Genomic DNA, 27,584 nt, shown 5'->3' on the forward strand with positions numbered 1-27,584 from the left:
TGTGATTAACTACTTAATCTTGGCGACTACGATAGCGAGTAGCTTTTCAGGGACAACTGAAGCAAGTTTTACTGCCGTATGGAAAATATCTCTCTCGACCCGCTGACACTCTTTGAACTTTGAGGCCTCGCGAAGGCAGAAACTCAGTTTGACCTGCACAGTAAAGCATTTTTAAAATATAAATACGTCAAAATAGGTTAAAAATGCACATGGAAGACAGAGTTACAAATCATGGGTGTTTTATTTTAAAAAAACGAAACAATAAACACTTTCACTTTTCATCTCATATCTGATCAACACGTGTAATCATGAAAAAGGAGTACTAAAAAAACATGTCAAACTAAGAAAAACAAAACAAGATAACGATTATCCGATATCTACAAGCACTATAGTTTATTAATAATTATTGTTATAGGCAAAGGCAACGAAAGCTGGAGACTGCTGCTGAAGAAACGTTGGCATGTGCAAAATATCCTCCACAAGCTTAAGAAACTCTGGTCAGAGCAGAAATTGAACATCTTGTGGAAGAAGAATCTGTCATTAGAGGAAAAGTGGTGAGAAAAGACACTGTAGATCACTGACAGATTATTGATGGGACAGTTTCTAATCTAACAAGGACAGAGGTACCACTGTTACACCTTCACAACCACGCACAGGTACAGAGGTACAGGTACAAAACACACAGGGACGAGTTCAAGACACACGGAACAATCAGCTGTTTCACGGAGAACAACGTCGGAAATTAAAAGAACAAAAAAACTGGGTTTGGTTCCTCCAAATGGTGAAATGACAACAGCACGAGGGTCATTTGCATTTTTTTGGTCAACAATATCCCACCAATCCATCTCAACATTATGTTAGTTGGGTTTTTTTTTTTTACAAAGTAGTTTTGGCAGTGGTAGTTTTTTTTAATGCCTCTTTTTTTTAGTAAAATATAACCAGATCCAGGTGACCATTACACCACAACATCACACAATGGAAAAGTTAGCTCAAATTTGCATCCCTGTATTATTTTGGCTAAAGATGAAAAGGCAAATTTTGAACTAGCAGATGAAGCTTTTCATTCCCAAATGTTAATTTGGAAGATTTTTTTTTACTTAAAAAACTGTTCATATGAACTGTAATAGTAACAGTAATGTGAACTGTTAATATGTTAGTTGCTAAAAGCAGTTGTTTAAAGTTGTTTAACACATATGCTGCTATCCTTAAACTGCTCAGAACATTGGCAGATTTGGAAAATTGGGATATCGTTTTTAAAATTTCTGCTGTTGCATATTTGATTTGACAGCATTTCCAGCCACAGGAAGAACCAGGAACCTTTGGCTGAATCTTTGCTATAATAGGAACTGTGGTGGCACACTTCTCGACATTTCTGATTCACTGATTACGGCAGTTTTCAGGTCCGGTTGTGAACGATGCAGTTGAATTTCCAAATCAATAGTTCTGCGCAACAAAGCAGCAGAAACACAGCGTTTATGCAAGGTTATGCCATCAGGATTTAAATTAGGTTTCTGGTACGCCACACTGTGGTAGGAAGTCACTGAAGTGGCACCTCGACCAGCTTTTCCTCAAAAAAAAAAAAAAAAAAGCTTTTATGTAAATGATCATTTAGGAGCAAGAGCCAAATTTTGGGATGAAATGGGTCTGCAGACGACGACCTGCTGTGCACCAACCCTCAAAGCTGTCACTCACTCAGTCTTTGGCTCTCAGGTGTGTTCGAGCTGTAGTTTTTTTCCACCTTTAAGCATTTGTAACATTAAAAAAAAAAAAAAAACAGACATCGCTGATAGTCACCAGACGATTACATACGATACCGACACAAACCTAAACATACATGTAAACTAAATGTAATACATTCAAATATTTGATATGTACTTAGCGCCGACGGTGAAAGACAAGCTGTTAAGCAAACACAGGGCGAGTAAACATCACTGTGAAGCCTCCTGATGTCACAACGGTAACACTGTCATATCAAATCTAATTTCAAACAAACCAAAAAGTACACAAACATTGGCGTTAACACTATAGAAAGAAAACTTTGCTAATACTTTGTTGGAGATAGCATTGTTAAAACTACTTTGAGAATATTCCACGGATGCCGATACCGGTACATTCTTAAGCTTCGCGCTGAGTCGCGCCGCAAAAGTGGGTTTAAAGATTTTACGTTCGGCGTCATGGAAACACACAAATCGGCGTGAAACCACGGCTACCACAGATTTAAACACCTAATCTGATAAAGGTCCATTCCCAACACAGCTGCGTCACGGTAGAAAAATTAGTCCTATTTAGTGATTTTATTTTATAACATTTATTTCAACACACACACACACACACACTCACGTCACCAGACGCTCACTAATCACCTCACACACCACAGCAAGTAGCCGACCTGTACTGAAATAACTCAAAATGGGATTAAATGCAGGTTATCAAGAAGAGAATTGCCAAAAAAAAAAAAAAAAAAGGATTTAACTGGCAAGATTGTGCTTATTGCAGCTGATGAAGTCCCATTTTTGTCAGACAGAACCGGACGCGTACCGTTAAGTGCATAGCGAAAAAGAAGATAAGGAAACCTGCATATTACATTAGCTCCTGTCCTGAAATGCTGGAACCCTTTCACCAAAACATACACTACGGCCTAACGAAACGAGAAGGTTTAACCATTTCTAACGAGATCTAGTTGAATAAGAAGACACTTTTGCTTTATAGATAATTCTATATGCTTTTTTCCTAACATACACTCTATTAAGACTTCATTTGGTACAAAAAGAGTTTTCTTTTAAATCAAACAGAAGCCCTTGAAATTAATAAACGATTGAATGGGGTTTGCATGGAGGAGAGACTCCTCACATGCGTTTTGTGAGCGCTGCAGCCCCGGTGCACGATGGTCTTTATTGGGACTTGCAGCGAAGCGGCACGTGAGCGCTGGATCCTGTGAAACATGCACGTGTTGAGAGCTTGAAATCAGTGAGCATGCTAATGCATTCCATAGAACGGAAACATAAACGGCAGTTAGCTAATAATCTTGTGCTGTTGGCCCCTCTGGCAACACACACACACACACACACACACACACATGAACACGCACTGTACATTCACATGTGCATGCACACACACGGCACACACACTGAAAGGGGCCTTTAAAGTGACTTGTTACGGCGCCACGGCGCCTCTTCCTCCACCTCTACCTGCGGCCGTCGCCGGCAGACAACCCAAAGAAGTCTGGCTGCTTCTGGAAAACGGGCGGTTCAGGAACGTCGAAGGACCCGAGGAAGGCCCCTAGGTGGGGGGCTTGCTGTATCCGAAGAGTCCCACGGGCAGGTACTTGACGTGGGTGGGCCACTGAGCGGCCAGCTGGAAGAACTTGACGTCGTTCCACTCCACGCCGTCGATGGACACTGGAGGGAGGAGGAGAAGCACGGTGAAGAACAGTGATGAGAGGCACGGAGGCGCCGGGCCGACCCGCTCGCCTGGCTCTACCTTTCAGGATGGTCTGCTGCTGTTTGGCGGAGCAGATGAGCCGGCTGATGCCTTCGATGACCTGGCTCTTGGAGTCCACCTCCTTCTCCTTCAGTTTCTTTCCCAGGAAGATGGTGGGAACTGGAGACAGAAGGATAGAGCCACCAAATTTAAGGCCAAATCCATCACTTCCTCTCAAGCTTGCTAATCAACCCCCCCCACCACCACCACCACTGACCTTTCTTGTTCTTCTCCTTGGTGACCACGGTCATGGCCATGGTGCTGACCTGTGCCTGTGGATCGCTGCTGCCCCCACCTGGCAGCCTGCTGACCTGCAGTGAGCGGAAGGTACTTTTCAGCGTGTTCTTACAGCCCGTGTCGCGCCGCTCGCCCTCCTTCCGCTTCTCGGCAAGAGAGGCCAGCCAGTAATCCACCTGCAGGCCGATGGCGTCCATGCCGTGAGACATGCTGGGACTCCTTAATGTGAATTGAGAACATTAATTAAGCCTCAACATAAAGCACTCCTAATCCGTTGTGGTTCAGTCTTCCCACCCCTGTGCTGTGAGGACGCTGCCCATGGACGGAGACGACGGGGGCGTGGCCGCCTCTTTGATGGCCCCTGTAGGTGAGCCGTGGGAGGGGGGAGACGTGGAGGGGACCGCCAAGCTCACGGCCACGCCGTCTTCTGGATCTCCTGGAGAGAAAAGGAGGCCAGGTCCTCAGTAGAGAGTATAAACACGGCTGCCTGTGTGTTTTAAACCTCTGTCCTCACCTGCGGGAGAGTGTCCAGACTCGATCAGTCCCACCTTCACCACCTGCAAGAGAGGAGACACCAGAAATGACCCCCCCCGGTTAAGATTTTCACCCACTCGTGTCGACTTGAGTAGAAAAGTCACATCTCACCCCGATGAAGGGGATGAACTTCTGATAGGAGTCTTCATCACGCCTGGAGAGAGCAGAGCATTAGAGAAGGCACACACGTGGCGAGCACGGGCGCCATTCCTGGCGTACTCACGTCCTGTGTTTGCAGGTGAGCATGGCCTCGGCGACGGGCAGCTGGTGCGTTACCGTGGCTCCGCTGATGTACTGAGAGATCCTGGCTGCCACGTCCAGCTGATCTGGAGGTGGGACGAGCGTCAAAATGCTTTCCGAGCCTCACATTTGCCATTTTCTCCTGCTCTGCGTTACCTGTCTGCGGCGGCTCGGAACGCCCGAACACCTCCCTCCAAGCGCTGTCCAGGAAGGAAGAACTGTAGCGGTTGTCGAGCGAGCCGAGGTGCTTGGCGACGGGATGAGAGCCTGACGGGGACGGGGACGGGGACAGTCAGCGGGGAGCAGAGTCGTGGATTTGAGCGCTCATGTGGCAAACGGCTACGTTCTTACCCAGGGGTACGACCAGGAAGCGCATGTGGTTGAGCCAGTCGGAGGTTTTGTTGGCCAGCTGTGTGACAAAGAACTGCAGGATGGCCCCGAGGTAGCTCTGAGTGCCCACCACCGCCACCTTCACCGCCCGGGGCATCGAGGCGTTACAGTTACAGCTGAAAGCACCGCCGGGAGTTAGCGAACGCAGCCAAAATATTCAAAACAAACACTGAAGAGAGCCCAGAGAGTTGGCAAAGCAACGCTCCCGGGAATGGAAATAGATCTGAGAAATCTCAAAAATGCGTGTGTGTGTGTGTGTGTGTTAAACTCACAATTTCTGGATGCGAGTGAGCACGGCCGACAGCACGGCCTGGATTTCAGCTGTGGAACACGTGCAGACCACCGGGTGTCTGTGCATCTGCAGCTGCTCTCCAACATACTGCGAACATATGCAGGATTTTAGAGAAGGGTTCTCTCTCTCTCTCACACACACACACACACACACTCACCTGGCCCTGCCAATCGGTACCGTTCACCAGTATCAGGTTCTCCGGAAGGGCCGCGTCCGACAGCAGAATCTGGTTCAGCTGGTCGTACACCACCTTCCTCAGCAGCTACACACACACACACACACACACACACATACACACACTTGTAAACTGCATGACAGCATCCTATTTTACTCAAATGAGTCATCAGCACATACATAATTCATTCCTGAGCTCTCGTCAGAATGAATTCTTTATTTTTGGGAACGAAATGAAATGAGTGAGTGTGGAGTGGTTTTCAGATGTGGGGTTAAAACAAAGCCACGTCTGGGGACGGGGGGCTCACCGGCGCGCTGTGGCCCAGCTCTGGGGATCTTTCGGAGTCCGAGCTGTTGGTGCGCTCGCTCAGAGGCTTGGACAGCTGCCGCTCCTTCATGGGCGTGCTGACGCGCTTCTGTCGGGGGGTGTGGCCGCCGTCCAACCTTAATCAGACGAGGTGACATAAAACAGCAGCAGTCTCGCCCCGTACCTCCATTCCATTCAGAAATCTTTTTCATTTTCTTGCATAAACTATGTGCACCCAAACAGCATTACGATCCCCAAAACAGCAATAAATACTGTTGTTTCTCTGTGTTATTTTTGTGCTGTTGGTTACCGTGGTGATGGCATAGCCTGGGTTTCGCTTTTGCTGCTCTTCAGGGGGGTACGGGGTTTCTCTGCCACTGATACCATGATGCAGGGGCCCACCTCGGCAAACAGCTCCTGATCTGTGAGCTCCTGCGCGCGCGCACACACACACACACACACACACACACACAACCCTATTTGAGTCTTTTTCTTACATAAATCATACAGCAGCAACAAGACTGAAGAAAGACTCTGAAACGAGCTCAATCCTCTCTCCTTTACACACAGATGAGTCTGGACTTCTATGTCTGTGAGGACTTTTACTGGCGTAATGCTTTCTTCAGGCCTTTAAACCAAACAAAAACCAAGATGGACCAAAATTTCCTCACTCTCCTAGCAAGATGTGTATATTTGGGCACGTACAACCAAAAACACAGAACTAGTCATACCAGCGTGTCGGTCTCGGACAAGGCCTCCTCCAGGTTGCGACTGCGTGACGGTTTCATCTTCTCTAATGGAGGTTGCTCCCCCTGCTGGAAGGATCAGGAAGCAGCAGTCAGGCTATTGTCTATCGACGATCAGGATTAAGTTGGGCAAAAAAAATATTATAAAATGTCAAGATGTCTCCATTCATTCAAAAACTAAACAGAAAACCTAAAAAAAAACCCAAGAAGATGGACAAACGTGGCAATCGTCTTACCGGGCTGAAGGTATCTCGGCCTAAACTGCCTTTGCTGTTCAGGCTGCCGATCTCTGTCTGTGAGCTTGACTGGGACATTCCCTCAAAGAATGGCCTGATTGAAGGCAGGAAAAACCCCAACATGAAAATTTATAGCCCTCTAATAGCCTGTGTGAGCATTCCTGAGCTAAACTGAAAGCAATAAAAAGGAATGTTTGAAGAACTAAATTATTTATATTTGGGATGGTGATGCTTTTGTTCCAGAATGTTAGAACATTCTGGAACCTCTGCATCTTTAAACAACCTACTTGAGATGGCATTTTACAACCATTTTTACCTCTGGTTCATGTACATGTTATATTAATGGTGCAGTGCACCACTATTATCACTAGGGGGCACCATTTATTCCTACACTTGAAGTGCAGACGTATGAAACATCAATTGGAGCACAAAGTGACGAGTCTCTTCTCCTACCTCAGCTTGGGTTTGGGTGTGCTGAGGATGCTGTCTGTCTCCTCCATTTCCGGCCCGCTGTCGCTGGGGTTGTACATCTCCAGGCTGTCATACAACTCGTCCAGGTCTTCCTCCACCTCCTGGATCTGCTCTCTTGACACGTGCTCCAGGCCGAAGCCCACCTGAGCGAAGTACGGGTGGAAGAGGTGACCAACGCAGTAATCGCTCGGCTTTGATTAGTTCTGTTTACAGGCTCGCTATCGTTAATGGCAATCTCATCTTTCTGAGTGAATCAGGCTGGGAAAGGCAAACGGGAAACTAACTGACTAACAGCGATCAAATGCAGGCACGTTTCAGCGGAACCGCTGCAAAAGCACGCAGGCCCGTGCACGACGGCGGGTCTTTTTAATACGCCGCCACTTGTCTCAGTTGTCTCTCACGTTCCTCCCACATGCTTCTGTGCGCTGCACGTCAAAAACACTCTGGGGAAAACAGGCCGTACCTCGTCGGTGACTTTGAACCGCTTCAGCAGGGCGACAAACTTCTGCTTGATGTTGGGTTGCTGCAGACGGGAAGAGGAGGGCGAGAAAAAAGGCGAGACGGCATGAGTGTCTCGCGAGAAACGTGGAGAAAAATGAAATGATAATTCCAGGTCGGTGTCAGATACGGTCAGAGAAAGAAGTCTGAAAATATCTCCTAGTTTCCTTTAAAAAAAATAATCACATTTACTCTTAATAATCTGGTCAGAATGGGTTATTTTGCATGCGCGTGTCCTGTGCTGCAGCTACACCCGGCATCGAACACATTGTCTGTGGGAGCTCCCGGAGACGTGGTACAGTCGTTGAAATTTACATATCTAGACTCGGGCTGAGAAAATGGATTTTTAGCTAAAAGTGGGGGAGGGGTAGAGAAGGGGTTAAGTGAGGTGAGGAAAAGTGGCAGAAAAACGGGAGAGAAGGACGGACTGGGGCTACCCTGGTGATGGCGGCGTTGGAGGGAATCTTCCGCCTGGGCTTCTTCTTCCTGACCTCCTCGTCTTCATCATACAGATACTGCACGAGGGAGAGGAAGCGTCTTACTTTGATGTAAAAAAAAAAATCGCTGTCTGAGATATTAAGGTGCTAATCAAGGGCTTACTTGTCCGTGGATGGGGTCGTCACTGCCCTCCTGCTCTGAGGAGTAGCTCTCTTCCTCCTCCTCCGAGTAGTTGTCGATGTCTGGAGAGCGATCTGGAGACATCAGAGGACACACACTGACAGGCTGAAACAGAGGAGGACGAGAGAGAGGGACGACCAACGAGCGCTCACCGGACATCTTTGCTTTGGGTCCCTCGTGGTCGATGGGCTGGCTAGAGAGAGAGTAGACGCGGATCTCGGCAACGGGCAGGGAGGCGTCCTTCAGCTGACTGTGGAGCCCCAGCACCTGAGCCCCTTCGCTGGGGTGCTGCATCACCTGAAACCAAGATGTCCGACAGGTGATGAGTAGCAACGACACGTCTCGAGGAGTGACGTGCAGCCTGCCTGAGCCATCTGAATGGCTCGTTAGCGAATAAAAACTGCTCACTTTGCCAGCCTTGGGTCAGATTTATCCTACGCTGAGCAGTAGCGAGAGCTTTAGACTATACTGTTTATGTTAACATATACAGTGCAGAGTCTGGAGACAACCTCAGGCTTTTCCGGGTGTGGCGAAATGTGGGAAAAGTGTTAGGCGGAATTGACTGAGTAGAGATGGTTGCTGCTTCGCTGAAGATTTACTTGTGTCCTTTTGCCTCTGTCAAGCACCTCGCAGCGGATGCCGTAGCCAAGAAGCTCGGTCAAAGATGGAGAAAAGGCACTTCTGCAAATTTGTGGTCATGTGATCTATTCGGCCCCCCCACCATGTCCTTTCCCCATAATGAAAAGGGATGATTTGTGGATTAATGTCTTGTTTGACATGTTTTATCCACAAATGCACGCACCTCAATGGAGGTCATTTCTTTAATTAAGGCCCCTTATTGGGAGATGGAGAATGCAGGGAGCCTTTGGCAGCACAGGATAATGCTTCATTTGGGAGGTGATTTATGTTGAACGCAGGACCAAAGATGCTTGGATTGAGTTTAGCTGAAGGTTAAATGAATCAGTGTGTCATGAATGAAAGTTGCCAAGTGACACAACAGGGCTGCGCTCGATTTAATCTGCATGCTATTAAGCGAGAGATAATTCTGCTGAACTAAGATTAGACTGAACCAGAAGCGGAGGTGGCCCGTTCTGGGACACGAGCCCGTGACCGGTGCTTTGTTAGGTCAATGCTGAGGATCGGCTGGGACGTTTGTCTGGCCGAAGGGGACGAGAGTCTACTGACACAACAACTCGCAGCTGACGTGCCCCCGGACGGGCGGATCGCCCTCCAGCTGCTGCTGACAAAAGCTAGAGAACGTCCCCATCAGGGGCATTCAAGCAGATCAGCCTGTGTGCCAAACTTTAACTACTCTGCAAGCACACCTCAACCGTCCACTTTTCCTTTCCCCTATTCCAACTCACAACATTCACATCAGGCAAAAACCTTTTCCTTGTTTTGCAAATATCCAAACAAAAAACATCTCTATCGACAGTAAGTGACAGTCAATTAGCCTGTGTGGTTGCATCAGTAAACAGGGCCTGAACAGTGAGTCATATTTTGCTGCAAATTTTAAATATAAACACCTGCTGGGGTAGATAACCGGGAACCATTATTGTACACTTGTATTGTTGTGTGCTGCAGCTGTACTTTAGCACTACGGCTAAAGGGACCATTTTATTATCAGGATACACAGTTCGCGGCCAAACTTGCATTGTCAAAATATGATAAGATGCAACGTCTGTAAGGAGCGAAACACAGATCTGTACCTCGGCCATGTTGATGAGTCCCAGCGCCAGTGTCTTGTAGCCCAGGATGGTCCGGTTTTTGTACCGCTTCCTCCGCTGCAGCATGATCTGCAGCTTGTTGGCGTCCCGCTTCAGGAAGTGCGGGTACTGCAGGTGGAAAAGACGCACGTCAGCGTGCAACGGGAGGCAGACTGGGAGGACTGATAATGAGGCGGAATCTGACAGGTCTGTGGGCACCAGTTAAAGCTCACACCTGCCGTTCGCAACATTCCAAAGTGTCAAACCACTTTGTCATAGCGGGCACACCCCATAATCCATCATTAACAAGCTCGATGAACACGCCAATGAAATATCTCATGTCACCATTTTGTGCCTAACAGTCACACTGCCGCCCAACTGAGACCGACGTGTGTAAACACACGCTCATCTTTATTCCTGCGACACATCCCTCTGCAGGGAAAACTAACGAGACCTAAATATGGATCAAACGCTGGGCGCGTTGGAATGCACTGGGATTGTTTCTGGACAGCTGGTGCAGGACAGGCTGCCAATACCCAGCTGTTCAACGCTAGCGTGTGCAGCTACTTAGAATAATGATGATGATGAAAAATGGAAATTTATTCTGATTGAAAGGCAGCTGGGCCTCGCTGAACCTTGACCTTTACCTGCAGGGAGAAGGTGAGCTGTAGGTCAGTCTCTGTCAACCCCGCTGATGACAGCAGGATCTCGTTGGAGCGCAGGATCCGCTTAGAACCCTGAGGAGGGGACAGAAGGAGGAGGGACAGAGAGGGAGAAAAAACACAAAAGTCACAAGTGGAGGAGTATAAAGATTACCGCTGATGCGACTCTGCCGTCTCCAGCAGAGTCGAGCCGACGAGGTCTCATCAGCCTCATGCTGGGAGAGAAGAGATGGAGAAGAGGAGGAGGAAAGAGACTGACAGGAGGTGTCGGGGTGGGTGAAGAAGACGGGGATGGTGAGGCAAGAAAAGGAGCCAAGAGACAGAAACTGGGAGCGGAGCCATGGCATTAAAGAGCAATCAAGACGCAGTTCCGTATATCATTTATCAATTAGTTGGCAGCAGCATGCAGGTGAGCACGTTCATCAGCCCGAGAGATTTCAAGAAAATGGAAATTCATTAAAGGCATTTAGGCAACATTAAAGCCGGGATGCAGGTGGTGGAAAAGGGCAGCCCAGTTTTTGTGATTCCGTCCGACCTGGAGTTTGACGGCGATGACCACTGAGGTCAGATCTTTGTCCAGCTCCTTCAGCATGATCAGCTTCTTCAGGGTCAGGTTGAACAGCCTGAAGAGAAACAGAAAGAAAAATGTTGTAGCTTATGTACAAGATGTGACTGTGCATCCAACCCATGAACCTCACACACAAGACCAAACAACACAGCTCCATTCTTTTATCCTTTGAATTTCATGCTCTCTGAACTGGGACTTAAAAATATCTGCCTGACTACCCGATTCCTTAGATCACAGCGTGTGAGGGGTCTTGAGCAACAGAAAGGCCGAGACAGCAGGGATCAGCTGGGCAGCCAGGGGTCAATCTGTTCAATAATTCATCTCCAAGGCTTCAGAAAACAGACTAAACCACTAAAATAGACCTGCAGGGCTGTCTGAGGAGGAGGGGGCAACACGCACACTGACACGCACAGACACTCACACACAGACACACACGGTATAAAACAAAGAAGGTGGAAGATTACATCAAGCACACAGGAAAAAAGAGGCAGAGTCAGACAGTATGACAACGGATCACAAAGAGAGACAAGATTAGAAAAAGACAGAACAAAGACAGACGTTGAAGACACAAAAGCGGGCATCGAAGGAGATGAGACAAGAATATTCAGCCGGGACGGAGACGTGGAAGACAGAGGCCGGCAAAGTGAGCTATATAGCGACAGATTTTTAATGCGGCAGTAAAAAAGTGCCCCTTCCAGTGGAAAATAAAGTGGCTGAAGTCACGCAGATGGGTCACAAATCAGCTCAATAAGCTTGTCATCGGGACGAGAGAGACTGGCGGCTCCAACATGATTTGGACAGGAAATAAAACCACGCACTTCAACTTCTGAGCAAAAATGTAATGAAACTCCAAAGATCAAAAGGGGACGGTCTGAAAGGACCCTCTCACTTCATTTCATTTCTATCAGCAGTGAAAGTGGGCAGACGGCTGTGGCGCTCAGCGACGGATGGCGAGAGCCTTTGTGCTCGCTCCCGAGGCTTTCAGAGAGTCCGGTACAGACTGAACGTATCGATGAAAACAGATCGATTAGTCCCCCGTTTCAGGGTCCGGCTAAGTGCAGCTTCTGCTTACGGCTGCTGAGTCGAGGTGCAGAGCGGGCCGACTGCCAGGGGGCACATTTGGACCGAGCTTCGGGAAAAGGGGGGGGGGGGGGGTTGAACTTTCAGAATGCTGCGACTAGTCTGGCCTTGACTTCTTGTGCAATTATCAATCACATAGCTGATGAGCTTGTAAATGTTTACTGCACCATAGGGACCTTCGTCACTAAACAGCATCTGTGCTAGCGAGGATGCGGCACTGACGGCGTCAGAAATGTGAGAAGCTCTCGGATCGCTGCAGCTGTGAGATGTATCCGAGCGACTTAATCAGCTGCTCTAGTTGCACGACGCCGGGCAGCGCTGAAATTTCCCTCGAGATGATCTTACATGTAGGGCCAACTGCTGCCTAACACAAGGGTCGGCGGGGTTTTTTCGCCTTTCCATTTTTCGCTTTACTACTTTAACGTGAAAAGGCCTGAAGGGGTGTCCGAGTTGTCCTAATTGCAATCGAGGGCAGCAGCTGTCCCAAAAGGACTATAGGTTAGCAGCCAGCAAAGCAGCTAATACAAAGAGGACGACACTAGCTTAAATACGAGCAGCCATAGCGACACAGGAACTGCAGTCTGTGTGTGGTAAAGGCCGAAAATATTATTTTCTACAATCAGGACAGCCATTGTCTCAACGTGGAAGAAAAAAAAGGGAACATCTGTGGGATTGCCATGAACAATGACATCATAGCGCCCCCTCCTTTTGGACTCATTCCAGGACGCTTATCTTGTCGGAAAATTGCCGCTGGACCCGGGTTGAGACAATTGGCTAAATGCTGGAAAAGCAGCTAGAGCCTTGACTGACAGGTGGAGAAATGTCACCACCTCCTAGACAGCATGTTGCTACGCCTCAGAGTTCACTACGGTTGTATCCACCGGCCTGCTGAGGGGGAGGACATGTTATTGAGGTTTGAACAAATACAAGGTGCAGTAAATGGACACCAAAAAGCTTTGTCATTGACTGTGTGGTCGTCTTTTACCCCCCCCCCCCATCCTGACAGAATCAAATAAACTGGGAGACAAGGTTTACCAGATCAGCGGAGCAGCTCATCTCGTTCCATGTGTTTAACACTGCGTCATCGGCAAAGAGAGGAACGCTAATGCTACATACAGCATCCAGGCATGGCACAGAATGTGTAGATCAACATGCCAGACAAAAGACTAGCAACAATAGTGATGGTAAAATATTGATATTTACATATATATGAGCCATTTCAAAAGAATTTAATGTCACAGGATATTACTAATTTACAAGAAAAACCGCACACAAACAGCGTGCGGACAGAAATGAGCTGTTTGTGCATTCTCAGTGGGTTCCTGAGAGCATCCATTTGTCACAGCTTCTATAGGTCAAACTGTAGAAGACCTTCCTGTCTGATTTACCAACACTAAATGAATGTTTAATGTCCCTCCGGATGATGACGCCTCACGTCTTCCTGGCAGTCCCTGCAACTTCTGTTTATCTAATGAGGGACGTGGATGGACGGAGGTGGCCGGCAGGCAGAGGCGGATGACGGTAAGATAACGCCGGTGGGACGATTGACCTCCAACCTTTCCAGATGACAAATGCGTCCTGGTTCCGTGAATTGCATTTCCATCACCAGCGCTTTTAACTTTCCTTACGTTGTGATGAGCAGAGCTAAAATGTGTTGCAAACCAAAAAGGCAGGCGGATTAGCATATTTCCTCCCAGTCAATTATAATAAAGACGATAGCGCCAAGCAAGTAATCCATTTAATATAGATGAGAAACTCGAGCACGGAGATGCGCTTCGGAGGGATTTGAGAGAAACAAGTGCGCTGAGCTGTTGCGCACGGAGATACCTGTGGCTGTAAGGGGGTGGCGCTGAATGTGGTTCCCTTGACAACGGATTGTCTGAGTTTAACCTTGCTATGTCATACAAGCCTGACAACACGGTAAAGACACGAGCCGGTGCTAAAAACAGTCCTTCTCTCAACCTTCAAACAGCATCTTCTCAGCATCTTAATCTCGACCCCCCCCCCCCCCCCCCAGAGCCTTTTTTCCCCTTCTTCCACCCTTCCTCTCAGCCAACATCATTTGTCATCCTGTCATTTTCCATCCCACTCCCCTCTTTGTCTTTTTGCCTCCCTCCGACGGTCATCAATGCCGTCTTGACATCTCGGCGCCGTCATTCATTGCATAACAGCAACTCTCCATCCTTTCAGCAGAGGCTCCGCCCACCGTCCTCTTTTAAATGGCCTCTCCTCCCTTCACAAATTGTGATCAACATCATCTGTATGAGTCGTGTCCTCCTACTTTAATCTTCCAAACCCATAAAAATCATTCCAAGGAGACTCGGAATGATAATGATTACATTGATAATGACTCAGGTTTTCTTCCTTACAAGTAAAAGAAGACGAATCAGTCATATTAAGTAATTCCTGTTGGACACGCACGCACAAACGCGCACGCTCGCAATCCCCAAAACTGTGATCCAACTCAAACTTCAGACTTTGATCGTCGGCTCAAAGCGGCTTAAATTCTCACACCAGACAACCTTATCAGCGGCGCGCACGCGTACCTAAAATAAACAGCGGAGCACAAAAGACAAACAGGCTAATGTAAATTAACATTGGAAAAGATGTCAGCAGGGGAGGACGATCATCGTGCAGTCGGAGCAGCGCGAGACAGAGGAATAACAGGAGGGAAAGGAGGTGTAGCAATGTAATCATGTGAAAACTGCAAGCGGCAAAAATAACAAGCATTTGGTTCCTCGGGGTCTTAAAATAGCCCTCGGCTGAGTGGAAACAGCCTTGCAAAGATGTCAACAGTTTAGCTTCGTCGAGTCTTTGAGCTCTCGACTTTCATTTGTACAAAAGAGTGAGTGGGGAGCAAAAACAGAGTGAGAAATAAACATGTAAATATATGATATGGAGGCAAACAGGTGTATCTCTATTAATGCTTAAAAATGTTTACAGCAGCATTAAATATAGGTTTAATTAAATGAAATGACCGCGATGTTGACGGGCTTGTAATTGCATTCCATAGGCTGTGTTGATGTAATTCACTGGCTCGTTTTCAAGGTCACGTTAGCTCAATAATCCCCAGATATTCCCCAGCTCGGCGAGCCGAACACCTGAGGTCGGGCTGATTCGCTGTGAAATCACCTCGGTAGGAACGCCGCCCGCCTGCGGAGCCTAGTGACTCATGTCGCTCTGCAGTCCGTGTCGCTCTTGGCCTCAGCCAATGGGCTGCTGGACAGGGTGGCCTTTTCAGCAACAGAGATGTGGGGGGGGGGGGGGCATCGGGTATTATAAAAAATTGCGTCTTGGAATGGGCCTGGAGCAAGACTCAGAACTAGAACACTTTGAGTGATTTCTCTGTGTATAAGCTACACCCCTCCTAACCCGGTGTTACACTTGATCAGCATGCTGGTCACATCGGCAGTGAGGCGGAGGCTCGCTCCTTCATCAGCCACAGTGGCGCAGCGCACTAACGCTTAACAGACTGGCACTAGAGAGGGCAGAACTCCACAGCTGTGTTTGCAATGAGGCATGAAAGGTAGTTCTGTACGTGGGAGTGCATGCATTTAATTTATTTATTATTGTTTAACCATTTACATCGAATCAAAAGCTACTCATTAGCTACTCTATTCTATTAGCATTGACTCGACTTGCTTTAGCATGTAGCGTGACTCAGATCTGCCCTCTGACTTGACTTGAGCTCAGACTTAGACTGGCCTACATTTTCGAGAGAGAGAGGGACAGAGAGAGAGAGAGAGCGACATGTATAGTGGGAATGTATAGTTCGCTTTTAGTGTGATGGATTCCGCCTTAACGCGAGACAATCACACGCAAACACAATTGTTATAGTTGGCATATAAACCAAGCAAGTAAATTACAGGTAGTAACAACTAAAAATAAATCTCTTGGCAGCAGTGATTTCTGCCTCGACTCTGCTCGACCAGGTTGACATTTGCTTTTTGTTGGTTGAGGATTTATTGGTGACGGCAGCGTTTTGTTGATGGCCGATAAGCAGAGAAGCTGAGCGACCCTCGGAAGGGTCGGCGCACGTCTCCGTTGTCTTGTGACTCCAAACAAAGTTCGGAAACATCGACAAAAGCAAATATCAATCCGGGTGGGAGGCTTTGCTTTTAATGCCGTGTGAGTCATCCAGTTAGGAGGTGATGGGATTCATCTGAGGAGCACAAACAGCAGATATTTTTGTTTATGACTCATTTCCGATGCCGAGTCAGGACCTGCTAAACCACATCTAAAAGAGCAGCAGGAGAGAGGAGCCGCCGCGACGCTAAAATCCTGTAGTTTTAATACAGCGCGTATCGATTGGTGCCGCATCCCTCCATTGAGTTTAAGGGAGCCGGAGTCAGTCCGTTGGGGTCGGTTTGAGAGAAAACATCCACAAATGCGCTAAATCTTTGAATTTAATAAATATACCATCTGGATCTGCTTTTGTCACCGAGGAGCACAGAAAAGCTTTGAGAGGGTGTTGACAGCATGTGAGCAAAAACACCCTTTCATTTATTTTCTGTCCAAGCGTGTCTTTGTCCTCCCGTCAGCGCGCAGCCGTCTGCGACTCTTGTCACGTCCATGTCTGCGCGGGAAATAACAAAAAGGCCTGGAATGCAAAATTCACCTTGACATTCGAGGCGCACCTCGAAAAAATAACAGACCAACACAACGTTAAAATGCTTCATCAGCTAATGGGTTTGGGAGACGCCATCCCGTCGCCATCCCCTATGCTGGAATACTTCAGCAGTCTGATGATTACGGTATACAGTCGTCACAAGTGTCAGAGGCTGCGGCTCTACGCTGAGCTCCTGTATGACACACGGATGCTGGGAGTTTGGCTGCAGGCCCGCTGTCCACCGCTGTCCCTCAACAACACCCTGGAATGCGCTTCTCCTCCTCCAGCCCTTCCGTCTGTCCGAGATAGCACCTTTGTTTTCCAGCCTCCTCTGCAGATTCCATCAGAATAGAAGCGCTCTTACGTCCCTCTTTGTTTTCAGTTTGACCTGGTCTTCTTCTGATTCTGATTCTGATTCCATCTATGCTGACCTCCATCCTTCCCCAGCTCAGGAACTGAGCTCATTTCATCTTATTCCGTTTCAAATTGGCCCTCGTTCCCTCGCTCACATCGGTCTTAATTTCAGATTGCGCGTCTAAAAAATGCCTCCATAAATATAAGACCATAAATTGCTCCAACAAATTTACATAGATATCTTTTCCCTGTGCTTTTTTAGTAAACAATGCAGCCTTAGATTGGCCTGGGTTGTGGCTTTGTAGTAAAATATGCATTACATGAATAAGTAGAACACTTTGCAGTCTGGCATCTCATTTAACATTCAGTTTCAATGACCAAGTTCTTCCTGTCCTCCTTCAACATGTACAGTACAGTCCGCAATAAGAAAGTGGAAGGCTCCAGATGCAGCTTAGAAAAATGGATTTTCTCCAGGTTACATTAACTGTTTAGCCTACGTGCATGTAATTCCTGGAATTCCTGGAAAGCCTTGCAACGAGCTGCTAAGCAGCTCTCCCTGATCTGCATTTTTTCCACATTCGCGAGGTGAGACACCATCGCAGTCGGAGCATTTTCTGTCATTTTCATCCAGCAAGCTGGTGGATTGTTAACAGACTGACAGCAGAAGAGAAAAGCAGAACTGAATTTGCCTACGGGGCTGTGTTGGAAAACATGAGCAGGGTTACGTGACCTCTGACCTCTGTTCTTCCTCTCCCGTGTCTGCCATAACAGCCCCACGCATGTTTGCATTAACGCGCCATGTGATTCACAATATGCGTATGTATTTATGCATCGCCGAGTTAGCGAAAGGCCTCGCGTCTGCGTCTCTCTCATTTAATGAACGCACATCAGATGAGCCGCCATCACAGCTGCAAATATACAGTGTATGTCACAACTGTATGCGTTGCCCTGTTGCCCAACTCTTGCCCGCAACCCGGGAGCACTCCGAGCATGTCGCAGCATCCACGTGGGCGGGCGCTTCATGTTTTTGATGCCCTTATACGAAGCCATCTAGTATCAGCGCGTGGGCGGCAGCTGGGTCTATTTTGGAAGGCGTGAGTGTTAACTGCGTGGCATTTGCACGTGTGAGGCTGGCAGCTGATCAAACGCTGAAAGAAACCTAAAGCCGAGGAAGACCAGGGGTCTGCGCAGGAGGGTAAAAACAATCGGCCGGCTGGAAAACGATCCTGGGTAATTTGCGACAAAATGATGCTGTGAAGTGATGACAGACAGGAGCGGAAGAGCGGCGTGCAGAAAGGTAAAGAAATGGCAAGCTAATTCCTGGAGATGAATAATATGTGCATACGCTCCCCCCGGGCTAATGTCACCATCTGTACACATTAAGATGTCACTCTGTGCTACATCTGGGGGGGGGGGGGGGGATAACTCCAAAACAAGGCTGGCTGATCGCATCCGCCGTCTTATCAGCGTCTTACATAACCCTGCGAGCAAACGCTGTGCAGAGGAGACACTGGGGAGAAGTGCTTTGCTCGGCAACGGTGACAATTAGCCGCCTGAGGCACAGGTTCTGGGAAACGGAGCGCCTGAACCATGGAGGGCCTTCAATACATGTCTGAATCGATAACCGGTGGCGAACCTTTTACTGCAACAAACGGTGCAAAACAAGGCTTTGGATGAATCTGCTGGACGGAGTTCCCATTTGGCTAATCGAATTCAGGCTTATATTTGCTCCCTTTGAGGTTTGTGGCACGAAAATCGATGTATCTACAAGAACGGGAGCGCATCACACAGTGGTTTCCATTTTTAAACAACACACAAGTTGTTGTTTTTTTTTAAAAAGCCGCTTCAGCATCTCCTGAGTGAACAATTTGCTGACTCAGCTCACTCTAATTCCAAAAAACCCACATACAGATCTTAAGAATGAACAGTTTAGGTTCACTGTAGGTGTCTGAGGAGGACACATATCAACTACAATCAGAATTATATATTCAAAAATGAGAGATATTAAAAGCTGCCTCGGGTTCCTCTCTCTGTCTTCAGGGTCAGGTCAAAGGAGCTGATGCCAATCGACCTTTGACCTTATGAATTCTGCCCAACATTCCACAAATTTCATTCCCTAAGGTAAAAACACAGCTGAAACACAGAGCTAAATGAAGCCACCATAACAGGCCGTTGAGATATCGAAGGCACGCTGATATACAGATGCGCTGCTAATTCACGCTAACAGACGCGGCCTCCTTCCTGCCATGACGTCCAGAAATATACGCCTGACCCCAATTTCATTCTAGTCTTCTGAGGAGGGATGAGGAGAAAAGGAAAAGAAGAAATAAAGGGATGTTGTGATGGAAATGAAGGAGCGTGTCTGATTCTTCCATCCAGACGACGTCTGTCTCCCGGTGCCCCAGCTGCTCTCCTTTCTGTTGTTCTTTTCTAACAAGCCTTCCTTTTCTTGCCGTCTCCTCCCCCCTTCCTCTTTGTCTCACCCACTGGAACCCATTTTCTCTCCTTCGCCAGCTTGATCCTTCCCTTCAGGCTCTCACCTCGCCCTCACCACCGTCCCTGACTGCATGCAGAGCATCACTTCTCCTGGTGAAGAACCACCACTTCACGTTCTCATCCCCCTCTTCTCCTCGCCCTCTGCGCGTGCATGTTTTTCCCTCTTTAGGCTGAACAGCCATTATGCGATCGCTTAGTTATGCAAAGAAATGCACCACTATAGTAGCTGGAACCCATTTCATCAAAACATTTAAAGTGTGATACCAGGGAAACAGCACGCCACTTCCAAAATCGCTGACATGATCAAAGATGGAGGGCCGGTTCCTTACTTTCCTCTGCTCTCTTCCTCCTTCCACACTCTCCTCTTTTCCTGTTTACTTCCTCTTCAGCCTTCAGAATAAGACTGACCTGGCAGTCGGGGGCTGACCTGGAGCTTTCATAGAAATAATACATTACCCAGCTCCCTATCCCACCCTTATCATACCAATGAACTCCCTAACCAGACCTTAACTCTAACCTAAACCTTAAACCCAAGTCTGAAGCCTCGACTGGCTAAACTGTCCTCACTTTGCTAGTAGGATGAGTATTTTGTAGCAAATACAAGGACACACACTCTGATAATCGTGACCGCGGAGAAACTCAGACCGATCAACTGAAGACTGATCCGACAGCAGCCCTGACAAAGGTCAGGCTGACAACCGGGAATACAGCATGGTGCTGGGAATTTTCCTGCTGTGTTTGGTTTTTGGCAACCCGAGATATCAGAGGGATCCCCAGCAAACATCCTGCGAAACCAGGGCAGGAATGTCTGAAAAGGCTCGGTAAATACAAGAAAATTAAGGTGGCATCTGCAACAGTAAAATTTGCAACTTTGCATGGAAAAATAAAGGAAAAATCCGATTTTAAATGGCGTAATACCTTGACATTCCCCCAAGATTGGACAGAGTTTGCTGGTTAATCTGCAGATTGGATCAAACTCTCTCTTTCAGTCCCAGTCAGCAATAAGGAAATAATTTTTGGAGATAGTGTTTTTCTTTCCCTTTAAGCCTAATAAATGTGACCAGACAGCGGCAGGAACATTGATTCTTGAAAATAGCAAGTTATCAGTCATTTGGTCCTGGTTCGTTGACATTTTCCCTTGTAGATAAGAATAAACCACTCAACCTTTATGGTGTCACAAAGGAATGTGCAGCGGACAGGTAAAAATAGCTGATTTGGAAAAAACAAAGGTTTAAACGGTTTTTAAAAAGTGCCACAGCTATTTGTAGCACTTTAGCAGCATCATGACTTCCTGTACCCAGATGATGGCTGAAAATACATCCAAACATTTGCATCTCAGGGCATGCAATGCAAGCGAGAACCCCGATTATGACCTCCAACCCTGACATTTGCCCAAAGATGTGTCTCTTTCTATTGCCTGCAGCCCCCAAGGCAAGGACATACAGCTGCCTTTCACTCCCAAAGGAGGGCAAAAGCAACCTTTGCACACACACACACACGCATGTTTACACTCGGCAACAACACAAACGCAGCACTGTTGAAGTCTACTAAGTGTGTTCTCGGCAAAAGGAGAAATGACTAAATGTTGCACTGCCTTCAAGAGTTTGTCTGTTGCGCTTTTCTGGTTTGCACAGTTTTTCACAGCACCGAGTTGATGTTTGGCCACTTCCTCTCATCTACAGCAAAAACATGTGACCTGCAGAGAGACAGACAGAGAGAGAGATAGAGTGTGTGTGTGTGTGTGTGTGTAAGATAAGATTGTGCTTGTGTTGAGCGAAAGTAAAAAAAAAAATAAAAAAAATAAAAAAGCATGCTTGCTTGCTGCATGCCTGCATTTCTCTGCACTCCAGAGTAAACAAAGGCTCTGTTGTTTAATAGTGGGTTGGAGGATTCTCCCTTTTGTTATTACAAATATTGTCCGATATAATTCACCCTTCATTAAAGCTTACGGATAAATGAGCCGAGCGCCCGTCTAATCCAGTTTAACGTCAGGTAGGTGGGGAGACGGTGCAACCCGAGCTCTCTGTCCAACACCCTGTCCAAGCAGGAACTGGAGACCGCTAACTGATTAGCCTCCTGGTCCAGGATGCGCATGAGATGATCGTTACATGTTCGTATGCTTAACTAGAAAATGGATTCTTAATCGTGTTAATCTTTAGAGCATCGATGGGAAGTAGAATTGGTTCTTTTGGGCCAGATTACTGCAACAGCAAGTTGGTAGAAAGTGGAACTACTTGCAGAAGCAAAACCCTCAGCAAAAACTGAAGATACACGTCAATGATACCTAATCCTTAAACAAAGGCCCCGTGCGGAGGTCAAGCCGTGTTAAGTACTTGGCGACCTTGTGCTAACATGCAGGTGAGACAGTGTCTTTCGCCAGCGGGGGAGGATTAGAGACCTGTGCGGTGTTTGGATGGGCGTGATGAGGACATGGAGGATATCGGGGGGGGGGGGGGGCATGTCTGAGGAATGTGTGAGAAATCTCAGTGTGTAACAGACACCATCTCACCATCTCCATTAAAGTGTATTTGAACGAACTGAAGACAGAAAACACTGTGTGTGTGTGTGTGTGTGTGTGTGTGCGTGCGTGTACTTAATGTCAAGGTGATAAGTGTTTCCCTTTGCTGGATGCCCTTTTATGTACCAGGATGCCACAACCTGCTTCTTTATAGCATTAGGGGAAACCTGTTTGGACTCTGGTAGAAAGATGGGATTTCTGATTCTACATGAAGGGGGGTTGGTGGTGTTTCCGCCACATGTGAGCTCTCAAAATCAGCCACAAGACACCGCAAAAAAAATAAAACCTTCCAGTCTGCAGCTGATCTGACTCACCACAAATCAGAGTCACTTTCATATTCCTTTCTAAAATGGCGTGAGTGGGTTGACTTCCATCAAGAAAATCCACTCTGGCATTCATTAGAACCTACATTCTTATGCACACACACACGCACACGCACACACACACACACTTTATTTTTTTTATAGTTGCTGCATCCTCTGAGGGCAAGTCTTCACAAGAACGAAACTATCATGTTGACGGGAAGAGAAGACACCAGCTCCCTTCACTCTCCTTGTAGGGGGGGGGGGGGGGGGCTTCCGACCCCTCAGGCGACCGCGGACTGATTAGCGTCCTGGTTCGGCCCGGCTGTGCGGAAGAGCAAGCAGACCAGGGGATGGCGGGGGAAGCCGGGGCTTCTTAACGAGCAGCATGACCGTGCGATGGCCCGTTGGCGGTCTCCTCGTTTCTTTCCATTAGCGCTGCTCAGCTGGGGTCTGAGGGCTGGGTGGATAACGTTAAGCCGACGCTCGAGGAGTGAGCGCTTTCCCCGCTGCTATGCTGCCCCGCGATTACTGCAAACAAGCCTGTCAAATGCAGGATGCCCATTTCAGAAAACCTGGCTGTTTTCGCTGATTTTGTTTTATTTTTCCCCACAAATGATCCATTTTCTTAGTGATGTGCTGAGTAAAATGGGGATAAATCCTGATTTACACACAGCACGCAGGAGCACAGATTCTGTCTTCACGTCCGAGCAGCTCACTACATACTGGACTAACTTGTCTTTGCTTCCCACTGGTGGCGTAGAATCCGCGTCAAAGGCTCGCATCCATCTGCGGATACGCGTCACGGGACTTTCCATTGAGAAAGAAAGAAAGAACGAAGAAAGACGGGGAGCTCCGCCGTGAGGCCCATTCCTGGAATACCTCGAAGCTGGAATCTAAACTGTTTGTGGCACCAACACCGTCAGACATCAACAACATTCCTGCTCGCAGCCACAGAAAACACCTGAGAAGAGATAATAGCAGCTCGGTCGGGCCTCTGCAGAAGGGAGGTGAGGCTTGAGAGCAGACACCGTGCTCATCGGTGGAATTAGTCCACTGCCAGACAATGAATATTCCATCCCCGGAGCCGAAGGATGAGAACTGCCAATGCGGAGAGAGGGGATAGGTCTGGGACTTGATGACACTGCAGAAACCGGAGGAGACGGGAGAGACGGAATCTCCCACCACACGCCACAAGAGAGCTGGTTCGGAGCCATGATAAATTCCAGAGAAATGATAAATTCCACCCGCAAACGGGTTGGGAAAGGGGGGCCCATCAGGAGGGGTGGGGCCGGCCTTGGGCAACAACGCTTTAAAATCGATGCTGTGATTCAAAACTGCAGAAAAATCATTCGTGACTGCTCTTTAGCAACGACATCTTGCTTAGTCACCGGCTCTTTCCTGTTGCTCAACATTACATGAGAGCTAAAGAGATGCAGACGTGCAGCCAGGCCGCGGCGGACAGTAACGGTTTGTTTTTCAGGTTTGCCAACGTGCCGGGCGCAGCCGACCGAGCTCAAATTGAATGAGCAAATTAAAACAGGTGGCATTTTGGGAGAGTGGCAGACGTTGGAGAGGCAACACCCCTGCTGGGACCTGGAAATTGTGTCCTACGGCGAAAAGCAACACATTCCCGTTCATTTTCCAGTGGCAGAGACGTGGATTAGCTCTGTCGCCGGCGTTCCCGAAGACCATCCAGCTGCTTGTCTGAAAAAGCCTATTTGAATTTAGATGACAGAGCTTTCTACCAAATCTCCCATTGTCCCCCCCCCAGTGTTTTCTGTCTTTTTTCAGCGGGTCTGCCTGCTGAAATCGAAGGTATTTGATCGACCGTGAAGGATAGAGGCGTGCCAACAGAGCGGCCTCACGATTTATTTCAATTACGTCAAGTCGCAGTTTGCCGATTACAGCAATTATCGGTGCGGCAATTATTTCCCCATTAAGAATTTGGGCCCCCCCCCCCCACTCTGTAGGGACTTGTAAAACAATCTATATTTTAAAATACCCATTAATCAAAATAAAACATGTTTAACCATCTATAGTTTTAAGGATAATTTTCTCCGCAAAACATTTTTGCTTCCAGAGTCTTCAACGTCCACTCGATGGCTCAAAAGTTGTATGGGTATGGTTGTATGGGCTCCTTGGCCATTAATGTTGCGACGGAAGCTGCGATTCGTTTTTGCCCTTTCGGAGTTTGGAGAATGTTTTGATGCTCTTCTTTGATTGTTCGCCGATTAGCTAACTGGATGGAAACGGGTGAGGTGATGCCCCATATTTGTTGTGTTGCCAAGGTGCATCATTTTTGTTTTACACGCTTTACATAATAAGTAGTTGTTGTTTTTTTTTAAGGTCCCTCAGTCGCATTACAAACAATATATTCGGGGGACACGCGTAACTTTTATGTTGTTCTGACCGCTGGCACTTCTTTGGTTCTGTTATTAAATCGACTTGATTTTTAAACACTTCTGAATCGATTATGAGATGTTACGCGTCGCGTCTCGATGAAGCAGGCAAGCCCCTAGTGAAGGGTGCTGAAGAATCTCCAAAACAATGGAGCGCTAAGTAAAATCCGACTCATCTGTTTGTAGCAGAAGAGGTCTGACCTGCGAGTAAAAAGGATCGGAGATAAATACAGCGTATGCAAAAATATAAAAGAACAACTGTTATGTTCCTTCTCTTTAGACTTGCTGCAAAACACATCACCAGAAGAGGTCGTGAATCACATGAGCGGCGTTTTACGGGCCGGTTAACCTTTGACCTTGAACTTAACTCATGACCACGGTTATTACCACGACATCATAAATACAAGAGGGCAGATTAGGGGAGGCAGCAGACGTCCGACGCATGTCATTTTCGGGAAGATGAGACAATTGTGTGTCCTCTTCTGCACAGGCCAGGCGGCTGCAAGGCTTTACCTTCCACCAGACAAAGAAGGCTCGTTCAGTGTCTTTGTTAAGAGACGGCGCTGCAGGTGGGTAAGACGTCTCACCTGCAGTCCTCTGGCTGCATCGCATGCTCAAGCAAACAAAACCAACTCGCATCATAAGCTGTGATGATTCAGCTAAAACCGATTTATTTATTCCTGCACAATTTATGCCTCCGTTATAATAGCACCCCTGCTTCGTTCAGCTTCCGTTAGTTGCAGCTGCCAGCTAAGTGGAAATAAACATTGGTGATGATTCGACAATGAGATTTGACTTTAAATGGACCAGGCGGGCACCAGATGAGGAAAGGCTGTTTAGACGCATAAATAAACAATAAGGTCGGCTATAGCGCGCAGGTTGCACATGATAAAGATCCTATTAGAAGCAAAGAAACTAAATGATTCGCATTAAGTCTAAATGCTCATGGCACAGCAGGAACAATCATATGACTTTAAAATGGTTAACTGTGAATGTTTGGCTGTTGAAAACTCCCTGCGAGAACACAGGAACTGGGCTCAAATGCCCGACCACAACCAATCTTTCTTCGCCGCGGCCCCTTTCACATACCTCGGCACACAGCTGGGCGACGAGCGGTCCACCTCCCACGTAGCGTACAGGTTCATGTGGACTGGCCGGTTGGAGGTGATGCTGACCGGCTTTGAGGGCTGCATGTGCGGCGAAGGGACGCCCCCGGTCCGCGGGAGCCCTCCTCGCTCCGACATCCTGGAGGCTGGAGCTTTCAGTCGGGGCTGGTGAGAGGAAACCCCGCAGTCGCCTGGCTTCTCGGTGCCCGTGTTCCTTCTTTTTCGGGTGTCTAAATTTTCGGTCTCCTTTGCGGCACAATGCGTATACCGCTCCCGCGGACAAGACGGGAAAACCGGTCCTTTTACAGCTATTCTCGGTCAGCTAGTGGACACATTTTAGTCGTCAGGGTTTGTCCCCGAAGACGCGCGATGTGTTCCCGCTTCTGTTCCTGTGACTCCCGCTTAACTTTGCTCCTACTCGGTGTGGCGGCGACTGCTCGTCGGTGCAGGAAGCGGAAATTTCTCCGAGCGAAGTCGCACCGCGAGCCGAAAGCAACGAGCAACGCCCCTTCTCGCGACGCGAGGCCCCGGAGCGGAGCTGGCCAATCAGGTGCCGGTCTGATATTACGCGTTTACATTTATGTATATTATGTTTCACAGCATACGAAACTTTACGGTTTAAGGAGCATAGATGAGAAAAGACTATTATGATTATTATTGTTATTACTGCTGTTTTGGTGCTAGTACTAGTAGTGATCATGGTACATTTGTATCGCGTTTTGATGATTTTAAAAGGTGTACGTACTGGTGTTTTGGACAGGGGTCTCCATAGGAAAACCGGACCCTTGTAAAGTCCTTTGCAGCTTGACAGCTGATAACTAGTGAGGGATGACAAAGAGGAAGAGTTGGGCTGGTATGTGTGGTGGAAACACGTTAATGATGTTACCTGCCCCCAGCAGAGAGAGACAACTACAACAGAACGTGATGTTAGTTTTCTTTCGTCTACTTTGACCGGTGTGCGGTTCCTTTCAATCACCACATGGGTGTTTCCATCTGGAATCGAGTTAATCATAATTGTCTGTATACATTGGAAATTTTTGACCTGTCAATCAACCTCCGCGAGTTAGTTTTGATTCATCCCTGAAAAATGTGTTACCGCGTATGGAATTGATAGGCCCATATGAAGCAAATTACATTCTTTTCATGGGCAAATATTAGCTTAGGTAATTAGATCCACACACATGCAGTTTTTTCTCAACTATCTCTCTCTCTGTCACACACACACACACACACACCTTCCTTCAGCTGTTGAGTGAGCATAATATAAAAGGTGTAAAACCGGTTGCAAGCTGTGAATTCACAGGGTGAACTTGCTGACTCTTTCCAACCACGTAGGCCGCCTGCCAGGAACGCCATTTACTGCTAATCAAACATGTCTTTATTCTTCTGCTGGTTGTGAATTAAAACAGACACAGCTTTTTTAGCACCTTATGAGCTTTGTGATTTTTGTTATCACATGCTTCTCAACATAACAGACTACGACTGCCATTACACACTATGAACGAGAAGGTGACCTCATCGCTCTGTGACATCACATGCTGCACCCGTGGCGGCCCAC

The 27,584-nt window shown here is 47.6% G+C and overlaps 1 protein-coding gene across 1 annotated transcript; it reads right to left on the reverse strand.

The window, feature by feature from the left end:
* Window positions 1–222: 222 nt before the first annotated feature.
* On the reverse strand, window positions 223–26,522 carry pacs1b (phosphofurin acidic cluster sorting protein 1b). The gene is made up of 24 exons (XM_011619348.2): window positions 26,010–26,522; window positions 11,127–11,214; window positions 10,577–10,666; window positions 9,933–10,058; window positions 8,376–8,520; window positions 8,206–8,297; window positions 8,043–8,120; window positions 7,571–7,630; window positions 7,090–7,250; window positions 6,637–6,730; window positions 6,386–6,469; window positions 5,965–6,086; window positions 5,656–5,791; window positions 5,331–5,435; window positions 5,154–5,260; window positions 4,843–4,997; window positions 4,648–4,758; window positions 4,475–4,577; window positions 4,363–4,405; window positions 4,232–4,274; window positions 4,012–4,153; window positions 3,698–3,936; window positions 3,481–3,600; window positions 223–3,398 (listed from the first exon to the last, which is right to left on the reverse strand). Exons 1-24 carry the CDS (start codon window positions 26,162–26,164, stop codon window positions 3,280–3,282), a joined length of 2,718 nt encoding a protein of 905 aa, XP_011617650.1. The 5' UTR covers window positions 26,165–26,522; the 3' UTR covers window positions 223–3,279.
* Between the last annotated feature and the right edge of the window lie 1,062 nt (window positions 26,523–27,584).

The sequence above is a fragment of the Takifugu rubripes genome, chromosome 8 (genome assembly GCF_901000725.2).
Source record: "Takifugu rubripes chromosome 8, fTakRub1.2, whole genome shotgun sequence".
Classification (NCBI taxonomy): domain Eukaryota; kingdom Metazoa; phylum Chordata; class Actinopteri; order Tetraodontiformes; family Tetraodontidae; genus Takifugu; species Takifugu rubripes.

Bases quoted from the DNA above. Each gene is read 5' to 3' on its own strand.
- pacs1b (XM_011619348.2), bottom strand. From the start codon at position 26,164: ATGTCGGAGCGAGGAGGGCTCCCGCGGACCGGGGGCGTCCCTTCGCCG. The intron at 10,059-10,576 runs GTAAAGGTCAAG...TTCCACCTGCAG, and splicing joins AGCTCACCTTCTCCCTGCAG to TACCCGCACTTCCTGAAGCG. The intron at 4,998-5,153 runs GTGAGTTTAACA...CGGTGCTTTCAG, and splicing joins CTCACTCGCATCCAGAAATT to CTGTAACTGTAACGCCTCGA.